Source organism: Nicotiana tomentosiformis, chromosome 6 (assembly GCF_000390325.3).
Source record: "Nicotiana tomentosiformis chromosome 6, ASM39032v3, whole genome shotgun sequence".
Classification (NCBI taxonomy): domain Eukaryota; kingdom Viridiplantae; phylum Streptophyta; class Magnoliopsida; order Solanales; family Solanaceae; genus Nicotiana; species Nicotiana tomentosiformis.
In genome coordinates, this window is record NC_090817.1 from 143,797,210 (window position 1) to 143,825,045 (window position 27,836).

Consider the following 27,836-nt stretch of genomic DNA (forward strand, 5'->3'; position numbering starts at 1 on the left):
AGAAAACTACATACTGCAAGACAAAAATTTAAGCATGTTTAGTCTGAATTTTTAGCAAATGAACTAAAAAACTTCAGTTTGTTTAGACTGAAATTTCGGATAAAACTCATGACAAAACTGTAGACTGTAGGATAAAACTTCGGCATGTTTTAGTATGAAATTTTGGCAAATGAACTAAATAACTTCAACATGTATTAGCAAAAACTCATTAGAAAATTACATATTACGGGACAAAATTTTAAGCATATTTAGTCTGAAATTTTAGCAAATGAACAAAAAAAATTCAGCATGTTTAGATTGAAGTTTCTAGATAAAACTCATGACAAAATTATAGACTGCATGATAAATAACTTAAGCATGCATTAGCATGAAGTTTTAGCTAAAATGTAAAAAAATTTACGAATAAGGTTGTAGATCACGCGATTAATGCGTGATACAGGTTTTATATCTTTTATTAGGGGTATAATTATCATATTATTATGGATTTTTTGTCGGGGACTATCAAATCAATAATTTTTAAAAATAGAGGTAGGACTGCAAATCTCCGATAAGACCTCAGTATAGTTGGGCTTTGGTTGTGTAGCCCAGTCACTGCGCCCAATACCTTGACCCGAAATAAGGAAGAAGCATAGCGGAGTACAGCACCAAGCCATTAATGGAGAAAAATTCTTCAGTCGTCCCCAAGCCATGGAGTCATCATCCGCTTCATCATCATCACTTTCAGATATTACATAGTTGTCCATTACACAGCCACATGTTGCAGCGGAACAATCATATTCCAACATGCCCACTTTTCACTCCTTTTCCGCAAAACCCTCAACAGATTTCACCTGCTATTTTGCCGGACGATTTGAATCCGCAGATTTCTGAGCCTAATGGAAATTTTACTGACTCGAGGTTACTTTTCCCCTATGTCCTTTTGTTCTTCAATGATGAATTTAATGCTTCGTTGTTTCTCTGATTAAAATTGAGCTAATCTGAAGATTGATTTTTTTTTTTCACGGCAGGAAATTAAGTTGTCTGTGTTTCTGATGGTGCTACTGAAGTAGTAGTTGCTACACATTGTACTATATTGTGATTATCTTAGTAATGCTATTAGTATTATATATTGATAATAAGTTTACTAATTGGCAGGGGCGGAGCTAGAGTGTCGGCTTTGAATTCGAACATTGTTTTTGTCTTAAAAGTCCATTGAATATGTATAAACTATTAATTTAGAACCCAGCAACTTAAAATGATTAGACTCCCGAACCCATAAGCTTGAAGTCTTGGTTTCGCCTCTGCTAATTGGTAGTGTTTTTACCTCATTTAATCACGAGTTTATTTATACCACAAGTTTTAAACATGAGTACTACTGTATATGCAATGTTGTTTAGAGACTAAAAGTTGAGATGTTTCATGGCTACCTTTAGTAGGAAGAGTCTAAAAGTGTTGGATACATTTTTCTCCAAACATGGAATTGTTTTTGTGGAGATCTCAGATGAAAAAAGAAGAGATATGTAGGAGCATCAACTGGACAACTGCTCCCTCCAGCCATATACATCACACGTCTGCCTTCAAACTGTGCTTGCTGTCCTCCCCCTCTGGCTTCCCCCGTTCCTCTTCCATTGTCCTGAAGAGTCTTTCCACTTGTCCCTTTCCACTCCCATACTCAATTTCTTGGCTCAGGCCCTCATCCGCTCTATCACCCGCTAAATCATTCTTCTTTATGTATAAACTCTCCTGGAGTCCTACATCTTCCTACAGAATGCAGCCATCTCCAAGCGAACTTAATTTTCTCCTCCCCTTAATAGAACATCTTAAAGTCCGTTCTAAGTTTCAAAAAAGTTCTATCAACTTCAGAATTGCACATGCTCAGGGTGGCTGCATTTGGTAAAATCTTGAGTTGATTTGGGCTGAATATGGTGATTGACTATCAAGGAAGAGGTGCATGTGTGTAAACTATGCTGCCGAATAGTGATATCTGTTCAACCTCTGTAATCTTAAGAAACTCTTGAAGAAGGGGAGTTTGTCCATCCTAAACACTGAGAAGTACTACACGATCCAACTTTTCTGTGTCTTCAGTTTTATTCTTGAAAAAGGGTTGAAAGTTTTTTGAATCAAGTAGGTGTTGTAGACAGTGAGCCTAAACCTCACTGGCATCAGTGGCACGATCCCTTTCTTGTATCCATTTGAAACTTTGATTTTGAGATGTTAATGTTGTCTTAGAGCTGTCAATTTCAAGGCTTTTAGTTTCACCCTGTAGTTTTTAACTAATTCTGTCGCTTTTCATCTGAAGAATGATGCAAGACGAAGATCAGGACTTAGAAGATGAAGAGGACGAGCCTATGTTTGTCCTTACAGATGAATGGAGGGATTTCTTTGCTAAATCTGAAGCTAAAAGGAGACTAGGTGATGATTATACCCCTTCCCTTTTAGCTGTTCTACTTGCGCTAGAGGTAATTAGTTGACTAATGTATTTGATTGATATGCAGCAAAAAAGCAAGCTAAGAAGAAAGCGAAGAGTAAGAACACTGATGGGAACACACCAGCACCAGCGACTGATTGTAAAGTGAAGATCGAATCTGCTGTATGTCCAGAGGTCAAGTCCGAGAATGAGCAATGAAAAAGGCCTTCCATTATGATGCACATTACATACAACCGGGATAAGCCTTTTTGTAGTTTTCAGAGTAAACGTCAAGATATTTTGATTCTAAGTCTCAAGAATTGTGTCTTGCCTTGAGAAAATGTTTAATTGACTATCACCTGGAGAGGCAGCCCGAAGCTGATGTAATATGCATTTCTCGATTGTTATCATCCTTGTAATTGTGCCTTTTAAGGAATATTATCATGACTTCCTTGATTGAGGTACCTTTTCATATTTGTTGTTAGTCGCAATTGCTTTCATCCCAGAGCTATTTACAAATTTTTGCTTAGGTTTTAATTATCCACAACACTAAAACAACATAGCAAGAAGCCACCATTTCTTCCAAATATTTTTTAACTTTAAACATTGACAAAATTATGAATAGCCGAGTGCTTGTGTCTCCGAAAAAGGTGCTGAACTTTAAACTGGAAATGTTGTCTATTCTTTAAAGGAACTAAAGATGTCATACAGGTCAAGTAATACACATTACTGAGTTTAACATTTTCATGCCTTTTACCTTAAGGTGGTGTTACATCAAATCCGACTTATTCCTATTACACGCGGTTGCTGGTCCAAAGCTGCCACACCTTCTTTCCTTTTCGTCTCCTCGGGCAATCCTGCAGGGGTGAGTTTTGGGCGGATTTTGTGAGTTCCACTTAACCCATTGCTTCCACCTCAACTATGTATACATATGGGGAAGAAAAAAAAAGGATACATATAAAATAAGATCACACTAATTTTGAACCCACTGAATTTGCCTCTGTAATCAAGCTTGTCATTTAACAATGCCGATGCTTGACTTCCCACTCTTGAATCTCTTAATTGGAAGTAGCATTGGAAGCTGTTGGCCATTGTGCAATTGTTTAACACCTGGCTCGCAAAAAGAAAACAAGTTGTTCATAAGAGATCTGAGACAACAAAGTTGAGATAACGGGAGGCCAAGTCACTGCCACGGTAGCAACTACCTTCCAGCTAGCTTGCTCATTGCAGCATTTACCCTCTCATCTGAGATCGATTTATGGCTGTCATAAAAATCTAGTATCTCCATTGCTATATTTTTCACCTGTCAATAATGAGAAATTAGTTAAAAGATGATGCTAGGAAGAAACTTCATCTAGGATAGTCAATGCTCCAAGCTGTTTAAACCCCGTTGGAACATGGCAGGTTGTTTGAGCAACAATCTGATTATCATATCTTGAATCGGTGCTTTCGTGAAACCTTTTGCATCATACTTACCTATACACCTGATGTAAATCATTTTGACCAAAAGTGTGATAGATCAAGTTTTATTTAAGCATAGACTATCTTATCAACTTATTTCACCACCCACATTTGACATAACGAAGTACATATGACATGAAGCAAGTTCTAGGAGTTGAGAAAATCCTAAAACAACATAGAGCAGAATCAATCCTCTCTATCTTCCTTACAGTGACAAAACTACATCTCTAAATGACAAGTAAACTATGAAACCTGGGTAGAAAATAATGTCAGTTCACGTATCATGAAAAAATAAAATAAAATAGTGACAAGTTAAGCTAAAAGTTATCCGTATCAACTTTGTAATATAGGAATTTGATTTTTAAGAGAGTCTACGATGGTCTTTCCTGGTTATATTTCAAAATCACAGGCACAGATTTGAGTTTGCATACATACCACATTCATATCAACTCGAAGCTCCTCAAACCAGGCAGTTGTTTCTTTATCTTTCAGCACACTTGCAATATATATGCAGGCTAAAGCAATCAAATGTGGCGGATGTATAAGAATTAGGTCCATCTTATAGGTGTCATTTACAAGTCCCCTGGAATTTAAGTAGAATTCCAGACTTATCAAAACAAAACAAGAATGTATAATTTTGGAAATACCTATTATGGGACGTCATATTTATCTGGTAAATTTCATAACTGAAAATCAAAGATATGAAGGCCTCTGAAAGTTTCTTACCAAGTCAATTGAGTTGTATCGCTCATGCCAGCATCCTGAAGGAACCTGCCAATTGAGTTAAAAGTTCAAGTTGTGTATTTATACTGGATTGTTGTTGTTGATCAGCTACATAAGGAATATTATAATTTGATTGCTTGGAGACTGCAAAAACACCTAACACACAACTATCTACTCCAGTCTTGTCATTCATATCCAGAACTCCTTCATTAGTAAAATAGTGAAAATGCATTAACCAATTTTAAGATTCTATAATTTCTGCTGAATAAGGGTGCGAGCTGGCCTGACAAAGCATACTCCACGATACTTACTGTGATAATGAACGATATGGATGATATACAACTAAGTAATAGTTTAGGGCTTCCAAAACTTTCATCTCCATGTCAAGTATGTCTTTTATTTCATACTTATACTTCTCATCAGAATCTGCATAACCAACCCATAAAAATCAACATCTTGTATTACAAATTAACTAAATTATGTAATCCACGTAGCAACAATAGGATATCATAATAAGTACTTCGTCATTGCAATCAAAGTACTTACATAATTTCTTGATATAAAATACAAGAACTCGGGCCTGCACAGTGCTTTCTTCTGCTTTTGATGCCAAATACAAGCAAGTTGGAGCAACCAGACGAGGATCATACTCGGTCATACTTCTCCTACGGACAAGAAAAACGATGACTAGAGAGAACAGTAAAGTAGAACGTTTCAAGGTGAAGCAATGGTAGCCCCCCTAGAACATAAGTGTGACTTTAAAGGTTTCAATTTTGTGAAACGGAAAGGATATATAAAGTCCAAATTAGAGAATTCTCCTTTCAATTAGAATGACTTTGTCCACGATTACTATTCCAAAAAACAGTTAACACATGGTTTCCAGATACAAGCAAACAATTGGTCCAACAATCAGAGCAGAGGGTGCTTTCTTCTTTCTTTCTTTTTCTTAACTTTTTTAAGTGAACTTTTTTGTAACATATTTAAGTATTGTACACATATTTCCATTTTTTGTACGAATAACTAAAGTGGTTCATCCAATAACCTTTCTGAATCAGCTTATTTATTTGTTTTACTTAATTTGCTTCATGATATAAAGTCATTTTCTGATAATGTGTTTCTGACAGAATATAGTGAATCACAATTTGAGTGGCCGCAGCTGGTGATTGCGTATATCTGTGAGGAAATCCTTTGGAGAAGTGACTCTTCAGACTCTCTCACTGACAGAGCTGAATTTCCTCCGCCAGTTCTGCATCAGAACTTTACAGCAAGTAATACCAATCTTTTTTCTATTCAGTTCTACATTTTGTTCGCAGCGCTGATTCGCTTTTCCTCTTTTATGATCCATTTAAACAAGCCAAAGAATTTACGCAATATCTTTAAGAACCATTAGGTGATCAAAATCTCATTGGCTTAAAGTAATATGGATTTATGTTTTGGCGGTGGCTTTTTGGGTTAAAAGTTCCTAAAAGTAACGTACCCTCCACACCAACACCCTGAAGGTACAGTGCATAGTGTACTTCTCTGATTAGGTAAATAATTTAAAATGAATAGTGTACTGTCCTTCTAATATCAAAGATAACACGATATACCTGACATATACGCGTCTCATGTACGTAATAGCAGTGGCAACAACCCTGGAAATAACCACATATTAGATACCAAGATTGCTGAAAGTAGCAAAAACAGGTGCTTTAATATATGCGTATTTATACTCATATAATGTTTCATTATTCAGTTTCATGCTTATTTTGATCTGTTGCTAAAATTTCTCCGTATAAACATAGCATAGCTTTAATATATGCGTATGTATACTCATATAATGTTTCATTATTCAGTTTCATGCTTATTTTGATCTGTTGCTAAAATTTCTCCGTATAAACATAGCATAGTTGAATCTTTCTACAAATTTTTGAGAACATTGTAAATCACTTGACTCAGTGGTGAAACATAGTACAGTGTAAAATTTCTGTCAGTGATCTTCTGTGAAAGTTAAGGAGATACACATAATAAACACTCAGGTCCAAAATGCAGTCTTGAAAAGTTTGTGATACAAAATGAAAAAAAACAACTGTGTCGATAGGTAATCTACAACCTATGATCCATATATTGAGCAGAAGACACACTTATGTAGCATCAGAGCATTGACGTTCCTCTATCATCAAGCGAGTGCTCTAACTATTAACTAGCTACAACTAGTAGATTCTTCCACCTTTCAGCTAAAGGTTATGATCCTCAGACAGAAAATTATGCTCGTAAAGAGAAAACTATGCTGATGAGAGAACATAAGAAATGTTCATTACTTATAAAAGAAACGCTTTATAAGCAGATGAGGATAGAAAACAGACCTTTGTCTCACTTTCACATTTTGAGCCAATCTTGCAACATCTGTGAGAGAGCAGAGAAATTAACAAATCAAACGAGATGGAGAAAGTTATTTAAGTTATCAAGTGCAAAATCATGATTCACAACAAGAACTGCAAGTCAGGCAAAGATACCAGCCATATATACATTAAAAGAGATACGAGTAAAGCAGAAATTCTAATAAGTTTGGTATGCAAATACGAAATATGTTCAAGAAAGAATAAGTTGTGCTCAAGAGGTATGCTGAATGTTTCAATTATTCCTGTAAAGTGAGCATATGCCAGACAAATGATTTTAACTGTAATTACCAGCGTGTAAATCAGCAAAATTTGCCATATCATGTAGAAAGATGCATATTTTTAGTACAAGATTGATGTAGAAACTGACTTCCAAAAGAACAGTATTTTTTAATATTTTTTTAATAAGGTAACAGTATTTTGTTTATACTACATACTTTGTACAAATATTTTTGCTATGTTGGGTTTTTATTACAAATACTTCATTGTGACATTACAACAGATAAGGTGAACCAGAACTTTTTCCGTTTCTGTTGACTGAAACTGCGATTAATATGCACATCAGCTTTCCTAAAGTACATTTTGAGCTCTCAAATACCAACAAGTTTCATTCTTCCAAACGAACCTCAATGTAATTTCTAAGCAAGCAATAAATCTTAGATGACAGTTGAGTGTAGGTAGTACAGTTCGAGGGCCAGTGAAAATTCTGAAACAAATGGGAATCACATAACATAAAATTTCCCATCTCTGGTCTTTGGATCTCAAGTAACTATATTATTAATTTCTTTCAAGATAGGAAATCAACTGATTCCAATAGAAATAGCTGAAAAGAAAAGAAATTCGTCATTTCAGAACAACAAATTAATTATTATACAGATCCAACCATCCAAGGTCCGATAGGGTGGAGAAAAGACATGTATTGTTAGCTATTATTTATGAAGAAATTTTGAAACAAATATATCCAATGACAGTATCCACAGCAATAACAGCATTTGTTACCTTTTTGTACTTGGATGCAGTTGCTTGGTGCTCTTTTCATGATCATTAAATTTATTAAACTTACTAATTGAAAATTATAAGAAAATGTTGCAAAAAGAAATCAAGAAAGAAGTAACATCATAGGCTGAAGCTTAATATGATAGCCTGAAAACTCCAGCAACTTACTGATATACTTGCAAATCCAAATTAACCATAAAAACTATACTTTATGTCAATTCCAATTAGTAAACTCTACATTGAAAAACACTAGAGAAAGAAAAATAATGGGAATTACAATTAGACATATGCAATTTGATGAGCTTGAAATCATCGAGAGTGATTCCTCTATCTTTATCCAGATGATGCACTACCTCTACTTCTTCAGGGTCCAGAAGTTCTTTGCTGCAAACAACGAGAAAATATTATACAAAAAAAAAAAAAAAAAAAAAAACAAGAAAGACTAAGAAATAAGGATTTTAGACGTACTATTGAGATGAAGTCCAGAAATTGGCAGCCATATGATGAACTGAGGAACACCCAGAATCGGAAATTGGGTTTTAGCTAACTTTTAACTGGTACGAATTCGACAAGTTATCAGTTATAAATTCACATCAACTAATCGAGGTTGTTTCTGAGAGACGAAGCAAAAAATAAAGGAATTTAAAATAAAAAAATAAAAAAAATAAAAAAAAAAGAGTCAACGTGAGCTTTCTGATTTATTGGGCTGAATAACTATCACTTTTATAGGGCCCATGATGGAAATGCTGGAAAATAGTAGAAATGACACCAGTAACCACCCTAAAGGGTTGTTATTTGGGAATTAGCCAGTGCATCCTGAATTTTGATTTTTCAGTTTAATTTTTCATTTTATCCTGGATTGTCCTGAAGTTAAATATTTCAGTTTAAAATTTTAGGACAAAATAAATATTGGTTAATCTCTAAATAACATCCATGAGAATGATTATATGTGCACTTGCCCTTGAAAAATCCATCTATAGTAGGAGGGGTAGTACACAAACAATTATTTTTAGGGCTGCTATTTAAGGATTAGCCAGTACATATATTGTTCTAAAAAAATTGAACTAAAAATCTAGTTTTAGGATAATTCAGGACATTTGTGTCCTGAAAAATTGAACTAAAAAACTAAAATTCATAATACATTGATTATTCCTAAATAACAGCCCTTTATAGTTCTATCTGGTGTCATTTCTACACAGTGGGTGGGAGGGAGGTGTTGGCCCAACCCAAAATCTTGAGTTAATGCTCTTGTGACAATAGCAATAATCCAATATCAAATGTCTATTATCCCTCCCCCTCCCCCCCCCCCCACCACCACTACCACCACCACCACCCACCCCAACCCGGATCAATTAGTTTTGTGGTTCTTTACAAGTTATGTTATAAATAGAATTGTAATTAAGGTGAATTTCTATATTTTAGAGAGATTTCAGGGTTTGTTACTTGGTGGCTAAGTTACTTTTTCCCTATAAATAGAGGGGTTTTATTCCACTACAAATCATCCCAAGTCAATAAGAATTCTGTCTCTCCACTTTTCTCTGCAATACTTTTCTTCTTCTTTTATTGTTTTATAACACGTTATCAGCACGAGACTCTAATCAATTGAGTAGAGGCATCTGCTTTGGTCACCATGCTTTGGGATACGTGCATGGTGCTCAACTTGTATATTATATTAAGCATAATGATTGTCAATTGTTTCATGAACTTCTTTCAGGAATAAATTGTGGATTGAAGGTAAGTATTTTTACCTTATTTTTCTCTTTTAAATTCTTGAAATTCTATAATTTGATTTTAAATACAAGCAAAGACAATAAATTTGATTATAACTCTAATATAGTTTGTAAGAAATTATAACCACCCGAAGTAGTAAAATTTTGACGTCTTATCATGATCAAATTCATGTATGATTATGAGTACAAAAAGTGGAAGCTCGTCCCATTAAATTTGCTTCATTCTCGTTCCCTTAAGAGAATGTGGTAACAACATGTGATAAGGTTGAAGGAAGATAAAATTATTACCGCGAAGGTATAAATAGATGTGGATGTGGCAATAGACGAAATTATAATCGTCATCATTGTGGTAATCATAACAATAAGGATTCTCAAAATAATACTTCACTATGTGAAAGTAATATTTGTCATCGATTTGACATGAGATTTTGTAAAGCATATATAGATGATTATGGTCCATTCATGATGTGAATGTGATAACATGTGATTTATGAATACATGTTCATTCTTGGAACAATATGAACGTGCTAGTGGTAGTGAATATATCACACTCACCTCTAGTAGGAGGTTTGGGATGAAATAAGAAAATAATTTTATTATTATCATGAATGGTCATTGATCATGTACCTATTGTGATTATGCCAAAATATTATGGCAGTGTGATTATTACAGGGCAAAAGTAATGGAAATAACATATCTTGTCTATAATAATTTTGACCATGACCATAGTGGTATAACTTTTTCCTTGAAAGATATATTCACCATATGGATGTTGATGAATATGTGATAGTACAAAAATAATTGATAGCTATGGAAGAGCCAATTATTACTATTTTGGAGGAATAAAATTGTTATAAATAAGGCATCGTATTGTAGTAAGTCTCAAAGAAACTTACTGAGTTTCTAAAGTATTCGCAAAAGCGGTTGGTTATATTGAGACTATAAATAAAGGAAAGATTTAATATCTTTTATTACTACAACTTGTAGCGGGGTAATATGTATGTGAAAAGTTACCAACTTTATTCTCCAGTTTGTACTACATAAATAAAAGAATGCCACAATAAAGTAAAAGTTTATTGATATAAAAACTCATAATAAACTTGGAGTTTATTGAAATTGTACACGTCATAGTGGAAACCTGAAGTTTATCAATATTGATAATTTATTCAGTTGGTATAATTGGTTTAGCCTAGTTAATTTAAGTATGATGTGAAAAAATAAAAGAGAATTCACATGGGTAAATATTAAAGAACTAGAAAATTCTTTACGAATTCTCATGTTGCTTGTTCTCGTTAATTAATGAACCAACTAAAATTATGATTGAATCTCATGAATGCTGGAAACATCAAAGGTGAATATGGGCTCATCCACCTCCCATGTATACCACATAAGGTGCATCTATGAGATGGTTACATGTGCGATTATTATTAACCCGCAATCTGGTATTTGTGGGGTAACTTGCTTAATAATTTAATTTAGAGCATAATTTTTAGATTTTCTGTTCAAGATAGTTTATCTTGATAAGTTGGTTTACATCATAGTTAGTTTAGCAAAATAATTTATTTAGTGCCTCCACTTCATAATTAAACTATTGCTTATGAGAACAAAGTTATCTATATCACTTTGATAGACGTTATATACGAAAGTATATTACATTCTCGATCCCCTCATAAGTGGTTCAGGGTCAGGAACCAAATAATTCCATCTTCTTCTTCTTCTTCTTCTTCTTCTTCTTCTTCTTCTTCTTCTTCTTCTTATTATTATTATTATTATTATTATTATTATTATTATTATTATTATTATTATTATTATTATTATTATTATGCGGTGTATATTTTGATTAACACCAAAACGCACAAAGGTGGATTTCCAAAGTTGAGGAAGCAAGTTAGTTTTTCTAACATGAGGGGGGAGAGAGGATAAACAAATGAAAAAATGTTACGTGGAATGAATTATCATTTGTATATCTAGATTCTCAAATGAGATAATATGAACTTGAAGTTCATAAAAAGATAATTCATTTGCACTATATTGCAAAGCATGGCAGACGTATTTGCTGATCCAAAGAAAGTAATTGTATTCTCACTGCAAATACTCCTATTAGAATAAGTCCTAGAAGGACAAAGTCTACGGTATACTTAAGGCATATAGACAAATCGGTTTCAAATAAAATTCTTGATAAAGAAGATGAGCAACTGATCAAAATGATCATAATAAGGAGGCAAGTGATCTAGAAGATCACATGACATAACACTTCATAAAATATCATGAGAGCTTCAGGTACATGAAAATACGAATGAAGAGATCTTTATGTTATGTCTTTATGAAGGAAAAAAAGTAATTGGAACCGATATAAAATGTTCGTCGATTACATCTATGATAACGCTAAATATATATATATATGAGGATCTTAAGCCTGGAGAAACAATTCAAGTAGAATTGGTTTCATATGAAAGACATGTTGTTTTGGACACATAGTTCAAACACTCAAAAGTATAAAATCAATGGTGTGTGCAATTACTTTCATGTATTTTATATGTTTGGCATGACATGAAAACTTGATATAAATCTAAAGTCCATTCACATAGCTTATATGACAATCCCTGAAGGATTTAAATCGCTTAAAGCATATACAATTCTTGGTCCTGACTCCTGAAGTATCACATCCTAAGTGTGATTTGTGCATATATGTATCTTGCTATAACTATAAGCATGATAATGTGATAGCAAGAATACCTTTGATAGTTTTAAGGTGCAACATATTCATTCAAGTGATAATATGGTTGATTCGTTCACCAAATCTGTATCGATGTCAACCTTCAAGAAGCTAGTGTACAAGATTGGGATGCAGAGGTTCAAAGATGTGAATTGGTGCTCTCATCAGGGGGAGTTAATACGGTTGTACTCTTTTTCTCTTACAAGTTTTTTTGTCCCAATGGGTTTTCCTTACAAAGATTTTTAACGAGGCAACCAAAAGGCGTATTGTTAGATATATGTATTCTTTTTTCCTTCTCTAGAATTTTTTTTCACTGGATTTTATTTTAGTTATGGTTTTAATGAGACACATTATCTGTTGAATAGACATTCAAGAAAAGTGTTATAAATAGATTTATATTTAAGGTGAATGTCTATATTTTATAGAGATTTTAGGGTTTGTTACTTGGTGGCTAAGTCACTTTTTCCCTGTAAATAGAGAGATTTTATTCTATTGTAAATCATCCAAAATCAATAAGAATCTCGTCTCTCTACTTTTCTCTGCAATACTCTTCTTCTTCTTTTATTGTTTTATAACAATTTTTAGTTTTTTGAACCTATCTATTTTTTTTACACACTGGAGATTTACTTTTACACGTAAGAGATTTGTCTTTTACACATAAGAAATCTAAAAAGGTCATTTTTCTAAATATAAATTTGTAAAAAGGTATGATGTACAAATAGCACTTCCTCCCCCCTCTCTCTCCCCCCCCCCCCCAACGGAGGCCTTTATGGCTTTTTACAATGTTGAATTTAAGAAAATATCTTTTTTAGATCTCTTACTTGTAAAAGATAAATCTCTTATGTATAAAAAAAATATGGAGTCATAAAACTAAAAACATATTTGTAATGGGCGACAAAACCATATGCTCTATTACTTTTTCCTTTTTAATACATTTTTATTAAGGCCGAAAAAGAAGGATAAAGGTCAAATTTGTCTTTGACGAACTAATGGTCTCTAAGGGTGTGCATTCAATTTTTCAGTTTGAGCTTGCATTATTCGATTTTCAATTTCTAAAAAAAAGTGTTTTAATATACGCCACATCTTGAAATAATTTGAATTAGACATTAATTTGAGATAAAAAATGAATCTTTAAAATTTCACAACTCTAAACTAAAATTAACGTACAAGTATTTTGTATTTATGCAAGACGAATATGTTCCAAAGAGAATGATGTTAAAATTGGACAAAATGATGGTTCGAAAAAGAAAATAAAAAGAGATTAGTCAATACAAATATACAATGATCACTTATCTTGATCACTTTGAAGAGTCACAAATATTAAGAAAACTCATTTGAAAATAATTAACAGATTCTGATATTTTGACTACTGCAACAGTTCAATGATAACTAGGGGTAGTTAGTAATTGGTTAAGTTTGCTTTCCAATAACATTATTTTCATATAGAAAAAGATGTCAAAAGGTCAATCTTAACCAAGAATCACGCAATCATTAGAGAATAGAGACTAAAGTGAAGATTTATGTTAGGTGATCATACGCAAACTTGGTTCAGCTACAATATTGTTTATGTTATAATAAAACTTAAATTACGGTGGATGTCTACTATTTCTTCATGATTTTTTAAATGCTTAATGACATATTCAATGACATATTTCTATGCTTAATAACGTATTCAATGACATATTTTTATTCACTTTTCATGTCTATATAAAGGCCTTGTAATAGATAGAAAAATACACACAATTGAAGAAGAAATAAAAATCTCTCATCTCTTTCTCTCTATATCTCTTAGCTTATTTTTTCTTGTTCTATATTGTTACTTTAATCTATATTTCATAACACGTTATCAGCACGAAGTCTCTAACCTCAAGGTTGAATTCCACTTCTGTGTTACAGGCACGTTTTTTTGCTACAGCAACAAGTCCGAGCTTTAAACCATATAAGTTTATACCAATATTTGGAATAAGCAATGATACGGTTATTAAAAAATTAGTATTTATGTGGTTGCTAAGGATGTCACCTTGTTAAATTTTCATGAACTAAATAATAGGTGGCATGCGGTATACTAAATAATCTACAAAATTAAAATTATACTTTATTATGTATACTTATGGTTTTACCTTATAATACGGTTTTAGTATGCCTAGTATAATTATTATACATTAGTTTACTGTCAAATATAATATAATAATAATAATACTCGTAATTATTTTATTTTAATAAGATAAAATATTAGTACAAGAAGTGTGTACTACACCCAATTTTTCATTGATGATAGTACTTATCAAATTAACATGTTGAATAATTTCTATATGAAAAACATGTAGTAGTAGATAGTAGACAAAGATTTGTCCCCTAATTTTTTTTTGATTCCCTAATTAACCTAAAGGTTCTGCTATATCTCTTTATTTTTCTAGAGAGCATAATATTTAATTTTCACAAAAGTGCATGGTAACTATTAGTACTATATTATTCTATTTGATACATCATTTTTCTTTAATGTTCTGGTTATATCACTTTCATCCTGAAGTAAGCTTATTGTATCAAAGACCACATGTGAATTTTTAATATTATTTTATACTTTCATATATATGTTTAGCTGATTTGAGTAAAAGAAAGTCTATTGTTGAGAATTATATCCAAATGACATTATGAAGAGTTTAACTCAAGAGCTAAGTATTTCCTTCGTATTTGAAATTATTTTTGTCCTTTGCTATTAATGATATCAACTTCAATGAGTTCAAGTCGCAATGCACCAAGAGGGTAAGACATCAGGATCAAGTCCTGATGTTCCATGATGATAAGAGTTGGGTTTGAGTCCCAATTCATTATGGCCTAACATGACTTTATATTGGTAATATATTGGGTTTGAGTCCCACTATACCATATTGATGATATAATGAAGACTAAAGAAAAATAATATATTTTTCATGAAAAGGCATGAATATTGCCCCACTTGATTTGCTCCATTCTTGAAGTGAATGTGGTAGCGGCGCATAATAAGTCCAAATGAAGACAAGTGGTTGAATAATGAACGTGGGCGTTCCAAAGATCAAAATAATAATAATCATCAGTATGATTATAAAAAAAGAACAATAAGGGTTCTCAAAATAATCCTTCAAAATGTGAAGGCAATGTTTACCATCAAATTGATATGAAAAATAATAAAGCACGCCGCTGGTTATGATCCATTCCTTGAAGAGAATGTGACTTGTGATAAATATTGAGAATGCAGATCCATTTCTAAAGGTGAATGTAGCAATATGTGATAAACGTAATGAATAAATACATGCAATGCATGATTAGATGAATACCACATAACTCACTTCTAAGGGAGGTTTGAGTGAAATAAAGAGAATAAATATTATTGTGTGGTTACATGAATATGTCATTGGTCGCGTACATGTGATACGCCAAAAAATATTTTGGTGTGCCTTATAAAAGGTTATTAAAGGCAAAATTAAAGCAAAAAATGATTTTGCTTATGATGATTTTGACCATGACAATTTATTATGATATAATTTTCTCCGTGAATGAGACATTTACCATATGAATGGTGTGACAAAAGATCTTGCAGTACAAAAGTTGTTAAGAGCTCCGGAAAAATTAATTTGTTACCACCCGGATAAATAAAATTATTCACGGCATTGATTTTGTAAGGTCTCAAAAGAAACTTTTTGAGTTTCAAATATATAAGCCAAAGTGGTTGGCATATTAAGACTATAAATAAAAGGAATATTGAATATCTTCATATTTTTATAATCATAACAGGTAAATATGAAAGATTACCCAATTTTCTTTCTATTTGTACTACACAAATATAAGCATGATGATGGAATCATATGTCACAAGTAAACTAGAGGTTTACCGAAACAAATATTAGTTGGCATGACCGGTTGACCATCTCGGTTCAATTATGATGCGAAAAATTAATTGAGAATTACATTGGCATATATTGAAGAAATATAAGATTCTTCAAGAATTCTCTTGTGATGCTTATTCTCATGATATACAAGTTAAGGTTGGGATTGAATCCCTTGATTTCTGGAATGAATAAAAGGTGATAAATATATGGGCTCAGTCACCTTCCATGTTGATCGTTTACTATTATATGATTTTAATAGATGCATATATTCTATGGTCACATGTGTATTTGTTATCAACTTGCAGTTTGGCTTTTGCAAGATTGATTGCTCAAATTATTAGAGCACAATTGCAGTATATAAATTATGATGATTTATCTTGATAATACTAGTTTAAATCCAAGTTGGTTTAGCAGAAATTGTATGCCTCCAATTATATCTAAACCATTGGTTATGAGAACAAAACTGCCAAAATAAAATTTGGTATGTGATGTATTATTTAATATACAACACCACTTGTATGCATCTAGCCAAATTATGATAAGTTCTCCCCATCACAATCGGTTCAGGGTCAGAAACCAAATAATTTCCATCTAGAAATATGAATGTGCTATATGATTTAATTATTTTACCGCAATACACAAAGATGGATCTCCAAATAAGGCCAGGGATATGCATTGGTGATCCCAACAATAGGGGGAGAAAATGGGCAGCTGGAAAAGTAATGCATGTAATGAATTATTATGAGTACATCTAGATCCTCGTACGAGAAAATGTGAACTTGAAGTTAATTGATAATTTATTTGCAAAATATTGTCATGCGTATTTGCTGACCCAAAACTAAATGTCATATTCAACTGCTAATGCTCCAAATAAAATAAAGTTCATAATGAATAGAGTCTATGACATGCATGAAGCATAATAGACTAATCAGTTCCAAAAATAAAACTCCTTGAAGAAGGAGAGGAGCAAATGTTCAAGATGGTCATAATAAGGAGGCAAGTGCTCTAGAAGAGCACCACGACATAACACTTCACAATACCTCATGGGAGAGGCTCAAGTACCTGAAAATAATAAGATAAAAAGATCTCAATAAGTTATGTCTTTATTGGGTAATAGTAGAACCGATATAAAATGATCGTCGACGATATTGTTAATATAATGTAGCGCTCAATATTATTAATATTGATGAGGATCTTGAGCTCAAATTTGTCATGAAATTTGGATAGATAAATAATTGGCCAAATGAAAAATACACAATAAAAATTGATTTCACCTGAAAAATATGAAGTTGGACGGATAGTCCCAACACCTGAAAGTATAAAGCCAGTGGAGGTATAAATGTGCTCTTGTGCGAAAAAAAGGTCAAGTCAATAGACATAAAGACGACTTGTGTCACAAGAAGATTTGTAAATATCCTGACATTGATTATATAGAGACATGTTCTCCTGTGGTGGATGTCGTCATTTCAGATTTTAATCTGGCAATAAAAAAAAATGATATGTGTATAATAAAAATTATTGAAGGATTTAAATTGTTCTGAAGCATATTAAGGTTTTCAATAAATTTATTAAATAAAACTTTAAAAATCCTTATACGGATCGAAACAATCAGGGCGCATGTGATATAATCGCCTGAGTGAGTACCTGTTGAAAGAAGGGTACAAGAATGATTCAATTTGTCCTTGTGTCTTTATAAAAATATATGAATTTAAATTTGTTATAATCGTCGTGTATGTTGATGATTTAAATATCATTGGAACTCCTAGGGAGCTTCCTAAAGCAGTAGACTATTTAAAGAAAGAAATTGAAATGAAAGATCTTGGAAAGACAAAATTTTATCTTGGTCTACAAATTGAGTATATGAAAGATGGAATTTTTGTCCATTAATCATCATACACTAAAAAGATTTTTAAGCGATTCTATGTGGATAAAGCACATCTATTGAGTACCCCGATGGTTGTGAGATCACTCGATATAAATAAAGATCCATTCCGACCTCATAAAAATAATGAAGATTTTCTTGGTCCCGAAGTACCATATCTTAGTGCAATTGGTGCACTAATGTATCTTTCTAACATTACAAGGTCTGACATAACTTTTTCAGTTAATGTCTTAACAAGATATAGCTCTGCTCCTACAATGAGACATTGGAATAGAATTAAACACATATTGCGGTATCTAAAAGGGACTACCGATATAGAATTATTTTATGGCAATGATTGTAGTCCCGATCTTGTTGGTTATGCCGATGCTGGGTATTGATCTGACCCACACAAGGCTCGATCTCAAACAGGCTATATATTTACATATGGAGGCACTGCCATATCTTGGCGATCGACTAAGCAATCAGTCATGGCTACTTCATCTAATCATTCTGAGATGATTGATATTCATAAAGTAAGTCGAGAATGTATATGGTTGAGGTCTATAATACACCTTATTCGAGACAAATGTGGTTTGAAGTGTGACAAACTACCCACAATTTTGTATGAAGAAAATGCAACATGCATAGCCCAATTGAAGGGAGGATTCATAAAGGGGGATATGACAAAACACATTTCACCAAAGTTATTTTTCACACACGATCTTCAAAAGAATGGTGATACCAATATGCAACAGATCCGTTCAAGTAATAATATGGTTGATTTGTTCACCAAATCTCTACCGACATCAAACTTCAAGAAACTAGTGTACAAGATTAGGATGCGAAGGCTCAAGGATGTGAACTGATGCTCTCACTAGGGGGAGTTAATACGCGTTGTAAATTTTTTTCCTTATAAGATTTTGTCCTATTGGGTTTTCCTTGCAAGGTTTTTAACGAGGCAACCAAAAGGCGTATTTCTAAACATGTGTACTCTTTTTCCTTCACTAGGATTTTTTTTCCCATAGGGTTTTTTTCCTAATAAGATTTTAACGAGGCACATTATCTATGGACATCCAAGGGGGAGTGCTATAAGAAAAATCAAATTATGATGGATGTCTACTCTTCCTCCATGATTTCTCAAATGATTAATGACATATTCAATGACATATTTCTATGCTTAATGACATATTAAATGACATATTTTTCTTCACTTTTCATGCCTATATAAAGGCCTTGTAATAGATAGGAAAATACACACAATTGAAGAAGAAATAAAAATCTCTCCTCACTTTCTCTCTATATCTCTTAGCTTGTTTTTTCTTGTTCTATATTGTTACTTTGAGCTATATTTCATAACAGTTTATTAATTATTCTTTAATCTTTTTCTAGTCAATAATTTTTATTTAATCCTTTCCTGGTCAAAGTTGACTCAATGTAATACATTAACCCAAGAAAAGAAAAGACAGTACTGTATTAGATAGACAGTCAACTCTTATATCTCATTAACAGAACAGAACATGTGACTTGTGTTTTACCATTTTAAACATTAAATAACAATACTTCTTTAATAGAAAACTGTTACACTTGGAATGTCCATCATAATAATAAGATTGATTGTACGAGATTACCACAAGGATTAACGGTGATACATATATGATCGCTACATTCTTAATCAGATATCTCAAGTTCGATTTAAAAAAAAAAAAAATATTAGTAGACATTGCTTTCGATTTAGAAACTTACACGACTCAATTCCGGCTAATGAAAAATTAATAAAAGTATCAGACACTGAATACAAAATAATATGATATTCTGAAATTAATATTAACTCTCCAAATAAATAAAAAAAGGAAAAAAAAGAAGAAACTGAATGTTGGAAGATGACCAAAACCCACCAAATCCCGTTATGGTAAGTATACTGTCTTAATGTCCTAAAGTAATCTGTTACACCTAAAAATAATCTAATCCTAATTGGGAAAATATTTAATTATCCACGTGTCCATTTATCATTGGTTAGTCTTACGTAGACCAGCCTCACTTCCCACTTCACTACAAAAACTCCGCCATTTTCTAAGCATTAAAAGCTCCTCAAATAAAAACGTTAAACCCTTCAACAAATCCTCAGAAAAAAAAGAAAAAAAATCCGGTGATCGGACGGTAACGGAGATGGGTCAAAAGGGGGTTATATCGCCGGCGAAGAAACTGTTTTCATGGGTTCGAAGACAATCGAAGAAAGTGAAAATCTTTTTGGGTTTAACCACAGCGCTCACGTTATTGGTTACTCTCAAGTTGGTCGTCCATGATCACAACTACTTCTTTGTTATGGCTGAAGCTATTCATTTGATTGGGCTTTTGGTTTTGATTTACAAATTGACCACTCTCAAAACTTGCTCTGGTAATTTCAGTCGTAAAATCTTTGTTTTTTTGGTAATAAAAATTAATTCTTTTATTTTTATTTGCATGTTGCTCTTTTTTCTCGATATACAAGCTAGAAAATTGGAAACTTTCGTGTTACTCTGTTACTGCTAGTCTGCTCTGTGCAAATTTATTGCTTTTTGTGTAGTTTCCCTTTTGATTGAGTTGTTTCATTATCTGACAAAGTGAAATTTGGACTCCGTGGGGAAATTTTCATTTTTGATTATTTGCTTTTATAAATAATTTTTTATCCACTTTTAGATAAATAGATATGTTTTTTTTTTCTCGGCATCTTTATAAATTTAGACGAGTCAATGTTTATTGTATTCACGGTTTGTCTGTGGCAGCTAAAAGAGTTCTCCTTTCTGTGTTCCTTTTTCTCCTTTTACACTTTACTTTGCTGACATTAAATTTGGGATATTCTATTTATAAATCAGTTTTTTCGTATACCTCTTTAGCCCCCTCCCCCCAAACCCCCCCAAAACCACCCACAACCAAACCAAAGAAAAAAACAGGAAAAAGAAAAAGTGGATTTTAGGTATTTATTGAATTATTTGATTCATGAGACAGTGTCCAATTATGTGGCCCTTTCAAGGCCAGTCATTTTCTGATTGAATAATAAGGTAAAACAACAAAATGACTGTCATGCTCGTCTTGGACTTGGCTGTACCTTTTGTGTTGGTCAGGCTCATGTGATGCCTACATCAATGAGGAATTCTCTTGCATCTATACCTTATAAAAAAAATGATACAGTTGAATGTGACTACTTGAGTTATTGTCACAGATCATTCGATTGCTAAAGTAAGAGTGTGTATCAAATCTGTTTCATGAGGGGACTCTTGATAGTCAGGAACTTAGGATTCAGGAACATATTTATGTATGTCAAGCTGAATGACATGCTGTCTTACAAGAAATGATATGTCCAAAAGGATGATTCATTTTGCTCTTAGACAGTTACATGGTGACATCAAAAAGATGATTCATTTTGCTCAAGGCATTGTAATCTAATTTAACGTTATGACAGTGTAAATCTTTTACATTCCCTATTATCCCTCGATAAAATGATTGTCCAATGTGTTCCCGTTGTATAAAATGTACTACTTCAGAACCATGTTATTACAGGCAGAATGCAAGAAGTCCAACATGAGCTGTTTTTACTTGTAGCACTTGTCAAATTATTTACTATTTATACGAATTTGCGATTTGAGGCTTAGTAATTCTTTCTACTGTACCAAAAAAAGATTCCTTTTCACCATTTATCTGATGTTCTTTCTTTTCCTGCTTTGTTAGGTCTTTCATTGAAGACTCAAGTGCTTACAGCTATATTTTTGGCCGTAAGGTTATACTGTAGTTTTATCATGGAAGCGGATATCCACACTGTGCTAGATCTAATCACCCTTGTGGCAACGTTGTGGGTAATATATATGATGAAGTTCAAGCTGAAGTCATCCTACATGGCAGATCTGGATAACATGCCCTTATATTATCCGGTAAATACAATTCCACTCCACGACTCTTTCCTGTATGATTTTGTTGAATTAAACGCTGGTTTCTGCTAATTCATTGAGTAGTTCTTAAGCTTATATTAGTGCATATACTTTTCGTATAAGTGTTATTTCTATGTCCAAATGTGTGATCCCATTTACTCTGTCAATGATAAAATGCTATTCTATTTTTATTGTTTTTTCTCCCCAACATGATCACTTGCCCCCATTTGTGATGATCTTGACTTATATAAGTTCTATTAGATGCATGTACATTGTTACCAAATGAACAAACAAATTAGAAGGAAGAAGGTCTAATATTTGTTGTTCGAGTACTAACAAAGAAAGATTACAAATATGCACTCACAGAAAAGGAACTCAAATCCCTGGCCAACCAACCAGGGATGCGATGAGATGGCGCTTTGTAAATGATTTATTTGCAAATGGAATTGCTTCATGATATTGCTTTTGAACTACGCCACTCCTTTGCACAGATAGTTCCTGCCGCGGTTATAGCCTTCTTTGTCCATCCTACTACAACTCATATTCTCATCAACCGGATGCTTTGGGCTTTTTGTGTGTACCTGGAATCTGTCTCGGTGCTTCCTCAGCTTCGCTTGATGCAGAATGTTCAGGTTCATATCTCTTCTTTTCCAAAATATATAGAGAGAAAAAAGCACGTCTTCTTCTTAAACTTATCTTTCCTAAATAAAAAGCCAATAATATGTTATATTGTTGCATTTCAGATAATTGAACCATTTTCAGCCCATTATGTTTTTGCACTGGGTGTTGCAAGATTCTTAGGTTGTGCTCATTGGATTATTCAGGTTAGTTTTATAGTATTATCTTCTGCTCTATATCTTCTTGAACAATGGGAGGCAGATCAAGGGCAGATCTTATGGTTCAACTGAATCTTTGGCTCGGACTATGTATACCTTCGTGAAATTTTTTTAAGATTTATATATATAATAAGATCACACTCATTTATAACCTACTAACTCTAAATTCTGAATTAGCCCTTGCAAATAATATGGTCCAAATGGCAACTTACACATTAGTCCATTATCAACGCGAGTCCAAGCTCTATAATGTAAACTTAAGAATTGCAACTATTCCTATACAGGTTTATGACACTGCTGGAGCATATATATACTTGGCTGGACGCGGTTACTTCTGGATACCAATGGTCTTTTTGGCAGAAATTGTTCAAACGTTTATCTTGGCCGATTTCTGTTATTATTACGTAAAAAGGTGAGTCATTTAGCCCGAGTAGTTCAACTATAATCGTAAATCCAATTTCATATACACGAGTTTTAGCAAATCTAATATGTTCTCGTTTGTGATTTGCAGTGTTATGAGCGGCCAATTGATCGTTCGCCTGCCAACGCCGGTGTAAAATGCTAATGACTATATTAACAGAGACTGTAACATTTGTCAGTTCTTAAGTTATTATGTGAAATCAGTTTCTCCATCCTATCTTTTCTTTGAGAAAGAAGCAAAAGTTTTTGTTTTGGAGATTGGCATTTTCTGAATTTGAAATCTCAATCACATAAGTTTCAGGGACGGTGGATTTAATCGTGCACTGCATCAGGATATCAGAACTTATATAGATCTTTGCTTTTCTTTTCCCCCCCTTTCGCTAGTACAGGAGATTATATATCATAAGTGGTGGAAATTGAAGAAGAAATATTTTCAGAACTTTGCTCTGTACTTTTTATGGGATACACTTCTTTTATACAATCTAAAAGAAAAAAAATGTTTTTATCTTTTTGAAAACTAGTTAGGATTCGTTTGACCATAGATTTTGGTTTTATTTTTTTAAAAACAAAAAAAAATTGAAAATATTGTTTGTTTATAAAGTATGATCGTGTTTTGGTAAAAAAATTCAAAAAAATTCAAGTTCTAAAAATTGGTGAAATTTTTTCTTTCACTTATAAAATTATTAATTTTTCTTTAAATAAAATATATTTTAAAATATAATTTTAACTTTCAAAAATTATTTTTTAACACAACTTTTAAATTTTATTTTTCAAGTTTCAATTAAATTTATGTCCAAATAATAGCAAAGATTCATTCTTTTATCCAAAAGAGAAAAAACGTAAAAATGTGTGAAATTCTTACCGTCACTGATTGAAAAATAAACTTTATTTATTACTCCTGTATGATTTACATAGTAAAAGTCTTTGTTTAATTATTTAAGTACTTAATGAAACACCTTGACGTAGTATGTATCAATCTTTTTTTAAAATTTTTAAACTGTGTATCTTGTCAAACAAATGACCTTGTGTTATTAATTTGATGTAGTAATCAAGTTTTAATTGTGCTTTGAGATTAGTTGGTCATTCACGCCCCGTCGTACAGAAATTCCTAATGACCTAACTGATAGCTGACGTGTACTTTGAAACTGGCCCCACCATGCGTCAAGTTCACCAGTCTTTTCCAAAAAGGGCCCACCAGAACATAAACAACGTGTGTCCTTATTCGCCACGTGTAAAGTTAACCACACATTCCTAGGAGACACCAAAATCTTTTCACCCACTTGGTCGTACTATTCATTAATGGCCCCTTCTGCTAAGTTCAGACACGTGTCGCGAAACTAGAACCTCAGTGCACGTGCCACAGTTCAAAGCCACGTGTCAGATAAAGAGCATGCAGGTCTTGAGGTGGTGGATTAACGCTTTTGCTTCATTAAACGCTTTGGACTAATTAATCTTACGTGTCATGAAACTCTCACTTCATCGTCTCTTTTCTTGCCACGTGGCTTTCTACCCGGCCTTTTCTCTGACTCTACATTTACTGCTTAAATAGTTCTGTTTTTCTATCCTCTTTAATATTAGTAAAGTAACATCGTTGTTCCAAAAGATAAAAGCTTTTACAAGAAATCAATTAGCTGAACGTTTTATGAAGTTTTAATTATATATGTTTACTGTGTTAATGGCGAAGGATTGTAAAATGTTGGAGCTTTTGAAGGAAGATGATAATGGGATTGAATTGAGTTTAGGATTATCCATTGGAGGAAGTTATAGCACAAAAAAATCAGATTATAAGATGTTAATAGAGTGCCAAAGGTCACAAAAGAGGGCAATACATAGAGAAATGATGGAAAATGAAGAACAAATTTCAGCGCAAAAAGTTCGTAGAAAAGGGGAAATTGGTACTTTTAGCAATGAATGTGGTACCTATGAAGCTGCAAAAAGCTTGAATCTTTCTTTGAATCAAGATTCAAATGTAAATAATCAGAATGTTGAAGTTCCATTTTGGGATCAGAATGCTGGGAAAAGGGAATTGATGAAGAAAAATGTGCTACAGGGTGATGATTGTCGGGGTTTTAGGCGTTATAATGAGAATAGGGGTGGGAATATGAGTTATAACCAATGTATGAGTAGTGAATCGGAGGGAAATTTCTCCAGCAAAAGCAGTGTTAAGAATTGCAAAACGTTGTCAAATGGCTCTCCGGAAAGATGTTCCTCGACAATTTCAGAATGCCAAAGTTCATCTCCTAAAGGTAATATACTTTGTTCTTTTAATTTGAAGTTATATATATATATATATATATATAGGTTCCACATGTTGGATTTTAAAACCGGGGAAAAACAATATGTGCCTAGTACAAGGGGAAAAAAGTTAAAGCAATGTGAATAAACATTGGCCCTGATCACCTATGTTACTCGGGCTTTACAAAAACGTCATTATTGGGTGTCCGTCGAATCCTTCAAAAGTACGGTATTTATGGATGATCCGATACGGTGCGGCTGCATTTTGAAAAGTCCGTGCAATATAGTTGATCACCACCTCCTACCACCTCCTAAAACAGAGGAAGTTTAAAGAACATTTAGCTACATTTACTCTCACACCCCGTTTTACCCTGCAAACATACGTATGTCATGGATCAAAAATTAATGTGAACAGCTTTATCTTTTTATTGAATACATTTGATCCTAACAAGTTGGTGGCTTTGCAGGTCGAAGCAGTAGTGATAATGCACAAGGAATACAGCCTAGTACTTCAGGGAGAAAGCATACACAGTTTGAACAACTTACAACTAATGTCATTCCTATCAAAGAGGAACAGAACCAAAATGCAGAGAAGAGAATGCAATTTGATGCTAAAGTAGGTCCCAATTCCACAAACCAAGCAAATGTAGGTCCATTTTCTTCTCCTTTGAAGCAGATTCCAAAGTCTGAAATCAAGAATTGTGGCATTTCATTGCTTTCTCGAATGCCGTGTGTGTCAACCACTGGTAATGGTCCAAATGGGAAGACTATAAGGGGGTTGTTATACAGGTATAATAATAGAACGGAGATTAGCATTATCTGTGTTTGCCATGGAAAATCATTTACTCCTTCTGAATTTGTGGAGCATGCTGGTGGAGTTGATGTATCACATCCTTTGAGGCATATCACTGTAATCCCCCCTTGTTCTTGATTGAAGCTAAATCATCCTCAACCCCTCTGCCTTTCTTTTTCTTTTCTCTTTTTTTTTTTTGTTGGGGGACTAATAGCCCTGTTTTGACCAAACTTTTTTTTGAGTCAAAAGCGCTTTTTTTTATTTTTTTTGTCCGTTTTTTGTGTTCCTTTTTTTTGTCAAAAATGTTTTTTTCTTAAAGTAAGGTGTTTGGTAAAGTTTTGGAAAGGGGAATAAGTGCTTTTGAGGGTAAATAGAAGCAGTTTTGGAGAAGCTATTGCTTCTCACTAAAAATACTTTTGAAAAAAATATATTTAGAAGTATTTTTTAAAAATTTGATCAAACACTAATTGCTGCTCAGAAGTGTTTTTTAAATTAATTAGTCAAATATAAATTAATTTTCACTAAATTAATTAGTCAAATATAAATTAATTTTTATCAAAATTACTTTTAAGAAAAACACTTTTGAAAAAAAAAATCTAAAAATAAGAATAAGCGGATAAGCTGTATTTTTACAGCTTGATCAAACCGGCTATAAGTCGAAACGGATTTATATGAAGCGACATAGACCTGAATATCCATACTTGCTTGGCTTGAGCCGTAGTTATGTTTCTTTGGCTCGCTTGAGTTGAGTGAAACCTTTCTCCACCTTCGTAAGGCGGAGCAAGATCTTCCTACATAGTATTCTCTTGGGGGTTGTTAAAGTGTAAAAATTTTGCTCGGTCTGAGGCTTGGAAAAAGAATTGTGTGAACCTTCTTTTTTGTTGGACTTTGAAGTATCTCTTCAAAATGGCGACACAAACAAACTTCGGAATATACGGGTAGCATCAAATATGTTGTTGTATGTGAAAGAAAGAAAAGTGAACAAAACAAAAGAAAAAAAAATCAAAAAGATGTAAGCGCTTACATCGACATTTCTATGATGTAAGCGCTTATCTCGACCGGGTATTCAAATACCTATAAAAGGGTATGTATTTTTCATTTGTAAATTATCCCTTAACTTCTTCTTTCTCTTTCCAATTAATTAAGAGTTATTTTTTACGTGATCGCAAGTAAGCAAAATTATCAAATTACGTAAATTTTTTCTAGTACAATTTATTACTTTTCTAACATATACTGTGTTTGTTACTAGTCACTAGTCATTGTCTTCGACGTAAGGAACTTCCTTTTCCAGATTCGTGCCAAAAAACAAACACTTTTATCAACAGAAAGTAATATTCTCATAATTTCATTGGTAGAATCTGTATATGGCTAGTTCCCTATAATCAGCACCAGATACCAATGTTCTCATTGGTACCACTTGTTGTATGGGCTATGGTGTTCATCACGTGACCGACTTTTTTTTTATCCCACACCCCATGTTCGGTACCCCTTATTTACTCGAAAAATGAATAGAGTTGAATTTATACGCAGT

The 27,836-nt window shown here is 33.1% G+C and overlaps 4 protein-coding genes across 7 annotated transcripts; 3 read left to right on the forward strand and 1 right to left on the reverse strand.

The window, feature by feature from the left end:
* Positions 1–580: 580 nt before the first annotated feature.
* On the forward strand, positions 581–2,860 carry LOC104104408 (uncharacterized). Its single transcript, XM_009612484.4, has 3 exons — positions 581–897; positions 2,279–2,391; positions 2,475–2,860. Exons 1-3 carry the CDS (start codon positions 656–658, stop codon positions 2,603–2,605), a joined length of 486 nt encoding a protein of 161 aa, XP_009610779.1. The 5' UTR covers positions 581–655; the 3' UTR covers positions 2,606–2,860.
* A 180-nt stretch (positions 2,861–3,040) lies between these two features.
* Positions 3,041–8,572, reverse strand: LOC104104409 (cyclin-C1-2-like). 4 transcript variants are annotated; one of them, XR_688132.4, is made up of 11 exons: positions 8,413–8,572; positions 8,222–8,328; positions 6,916–6,955; positions 6,160–6,204; positions 5,117–5,235; positions 4,882–4,996; positions 4,574–4,618; positions 4,283–4,430; positions 3,592–3,689; positions 3,376–3,496; positions 3,041–3,243 (listed from the first exon to the last, which is right to left on the reverse strand). XR_688132.4 is itself a non-coding variant. In XM_009612485.4 (10 exons), the coding sequence occupies exons 1-10, from the start codon at positions 8,442–8,444 to the stop codon at positions 3,490–3,492; spliced, it is 756 nt and encodes a 251-aa protein (XP_009610780.1). In that variant the 5' UTR covers positions 8,445–8,572; the 3' UTR covers positions 3,041–3,489. The 4 variants fall into 4 exon arrangements, 2 of the variants coding, with proteins under 2 accessions (XP_009610780.1, XP_009610781.1); XR_004509125.2 differs by having other exon boundaries at positions 3,589–3,689; XM_009612485.4 differs by having other exon boundaries at positions 3,041–3,496.
* An 11,625-nt stretch (positions 8,573–20,197) lies between these two features.
* LOC104107690 (uncharacterized) lies at positions 20,198–23,581 on the forward strand. Its single transcript, XM_070177972.1, has 6 exons — positions 20,198–20,514; positions 21,825–22,024; positions 22,513–22,653; positions 22,765–22,845; positions 23,142–23,269; positions 23,369–23,581. Exons 1-6 carry the CDS (start codon positions 20,286–20,288, stop codon positions 23,412–23,414), a joined length of 825 nt encoding a protein of 274 aa, XP_070034073.1. The 5' UTR covers positions 20,198–20,285; the 3' UTR covers positions 23,415–23,581.
* Positions 23,582–24,836: 1,255 nt separating this feature from the next.
* On the forward strand, positions 24,837–26,482 carry LOC104107689 (ninja-family protein 3-like). Its single transcript, XM_070177971.1, has 2 exons — positions 24,837–25,523; positions 25,980–26,482. Exons 1-2 carry the CDS (start codon positions 24,938–24,940, stop codon positions 26,441–26,443), a joined length of 1,050 nt encoding a protein of 349 aa, XP_070034072.1. The 5' UTR covers positions 24,837–24,937; the 3' UTR covers positions 26,444–26,482.
* The last annotated feature ends 1,354 nt before the right edge of the window (positions 26,483–27,836 follow it).

Excerpts from the sequence above, each read along its gene's own strand:
- LOC104107689 (XM_070177971.1), top strand. The coding sequence starts at position 24,938 with ATGTTTACTGTGTTAATGGCGAAGGATTGTAAAATGTTGGAGCTTTTG. Across the intron at positions 25,524-25,979 it reads CCAAAGTTCATCTCCTAAAG|GTCGAAGCAGTAGTGATAAT; the intron begins GTAATATACTTT and ends GTGGCTTTGCAG.
- LOC104104408 (XM_009612484.4), top strand. The coding sequence starts at position 656 with ATGGAGAAAAATTCTTCAGTCGTCCCCAAGCCATGGAGTCATCATCCG. Across the intron at positions 898-2,278 it reads GGAAATTTTACTGACTCGAG|AATGATGCAAGACGAAGATC; the intron begins GTTACTTTTCCC and ends TTTCATCTGAAG. Across the intron at positions 2,392-2,474 it reads TGAAGCTAAAAGGAGACTAG|CAAAAAAGCAAGCTAAGAAG; the intron begins GTGATGATTATA and ends ATTGATATGCAG.
- LOC104104409 (XM_009612485.4), bottom strand. The coding sequence starts at position 8,444 with ATGGCTGCCAATTTCTGGACTTCATCTCAATA. Across the intron at positions 5,236-6,159 it reads ATGAGACGCGTATATGTCAG|GAGAAGTATGACCGAGTATG; the intron begins GTATATCGTGTT and ends TCTTGTCCGTAG. Across the intron at positions 4,431-4,573 it reads GATACAACTCAATTGACTTG|GGGACTTGTAAATGACACCT; the intron begins GTAAGAAACTTT and ends CTTAAATTCCAG.
- LOC104107690 (XM_070177972.1), top strand. The coding sequence starts at position 20,286 with ATGGGTCAAAAGGGGGTTATATCGCCGGCGAAGAAACTGTTTTCATGG. Across the intron at positions 20,515-21,824 it reads CACTCTCAAAACTTGCTCTG|GTCTTTCATTGAAGACTCAA; the intron begins GTAATTTCAGTC and ends CTGCTTTGTTAG. Across the intron at positions 23,270-23,368 it reads TGTTATTATTACGTAAAAAG|TGTTATGAGCGGCCAATTGA; the intron begins GTGAGTCATTTA and ends TGTGATTTGCAG.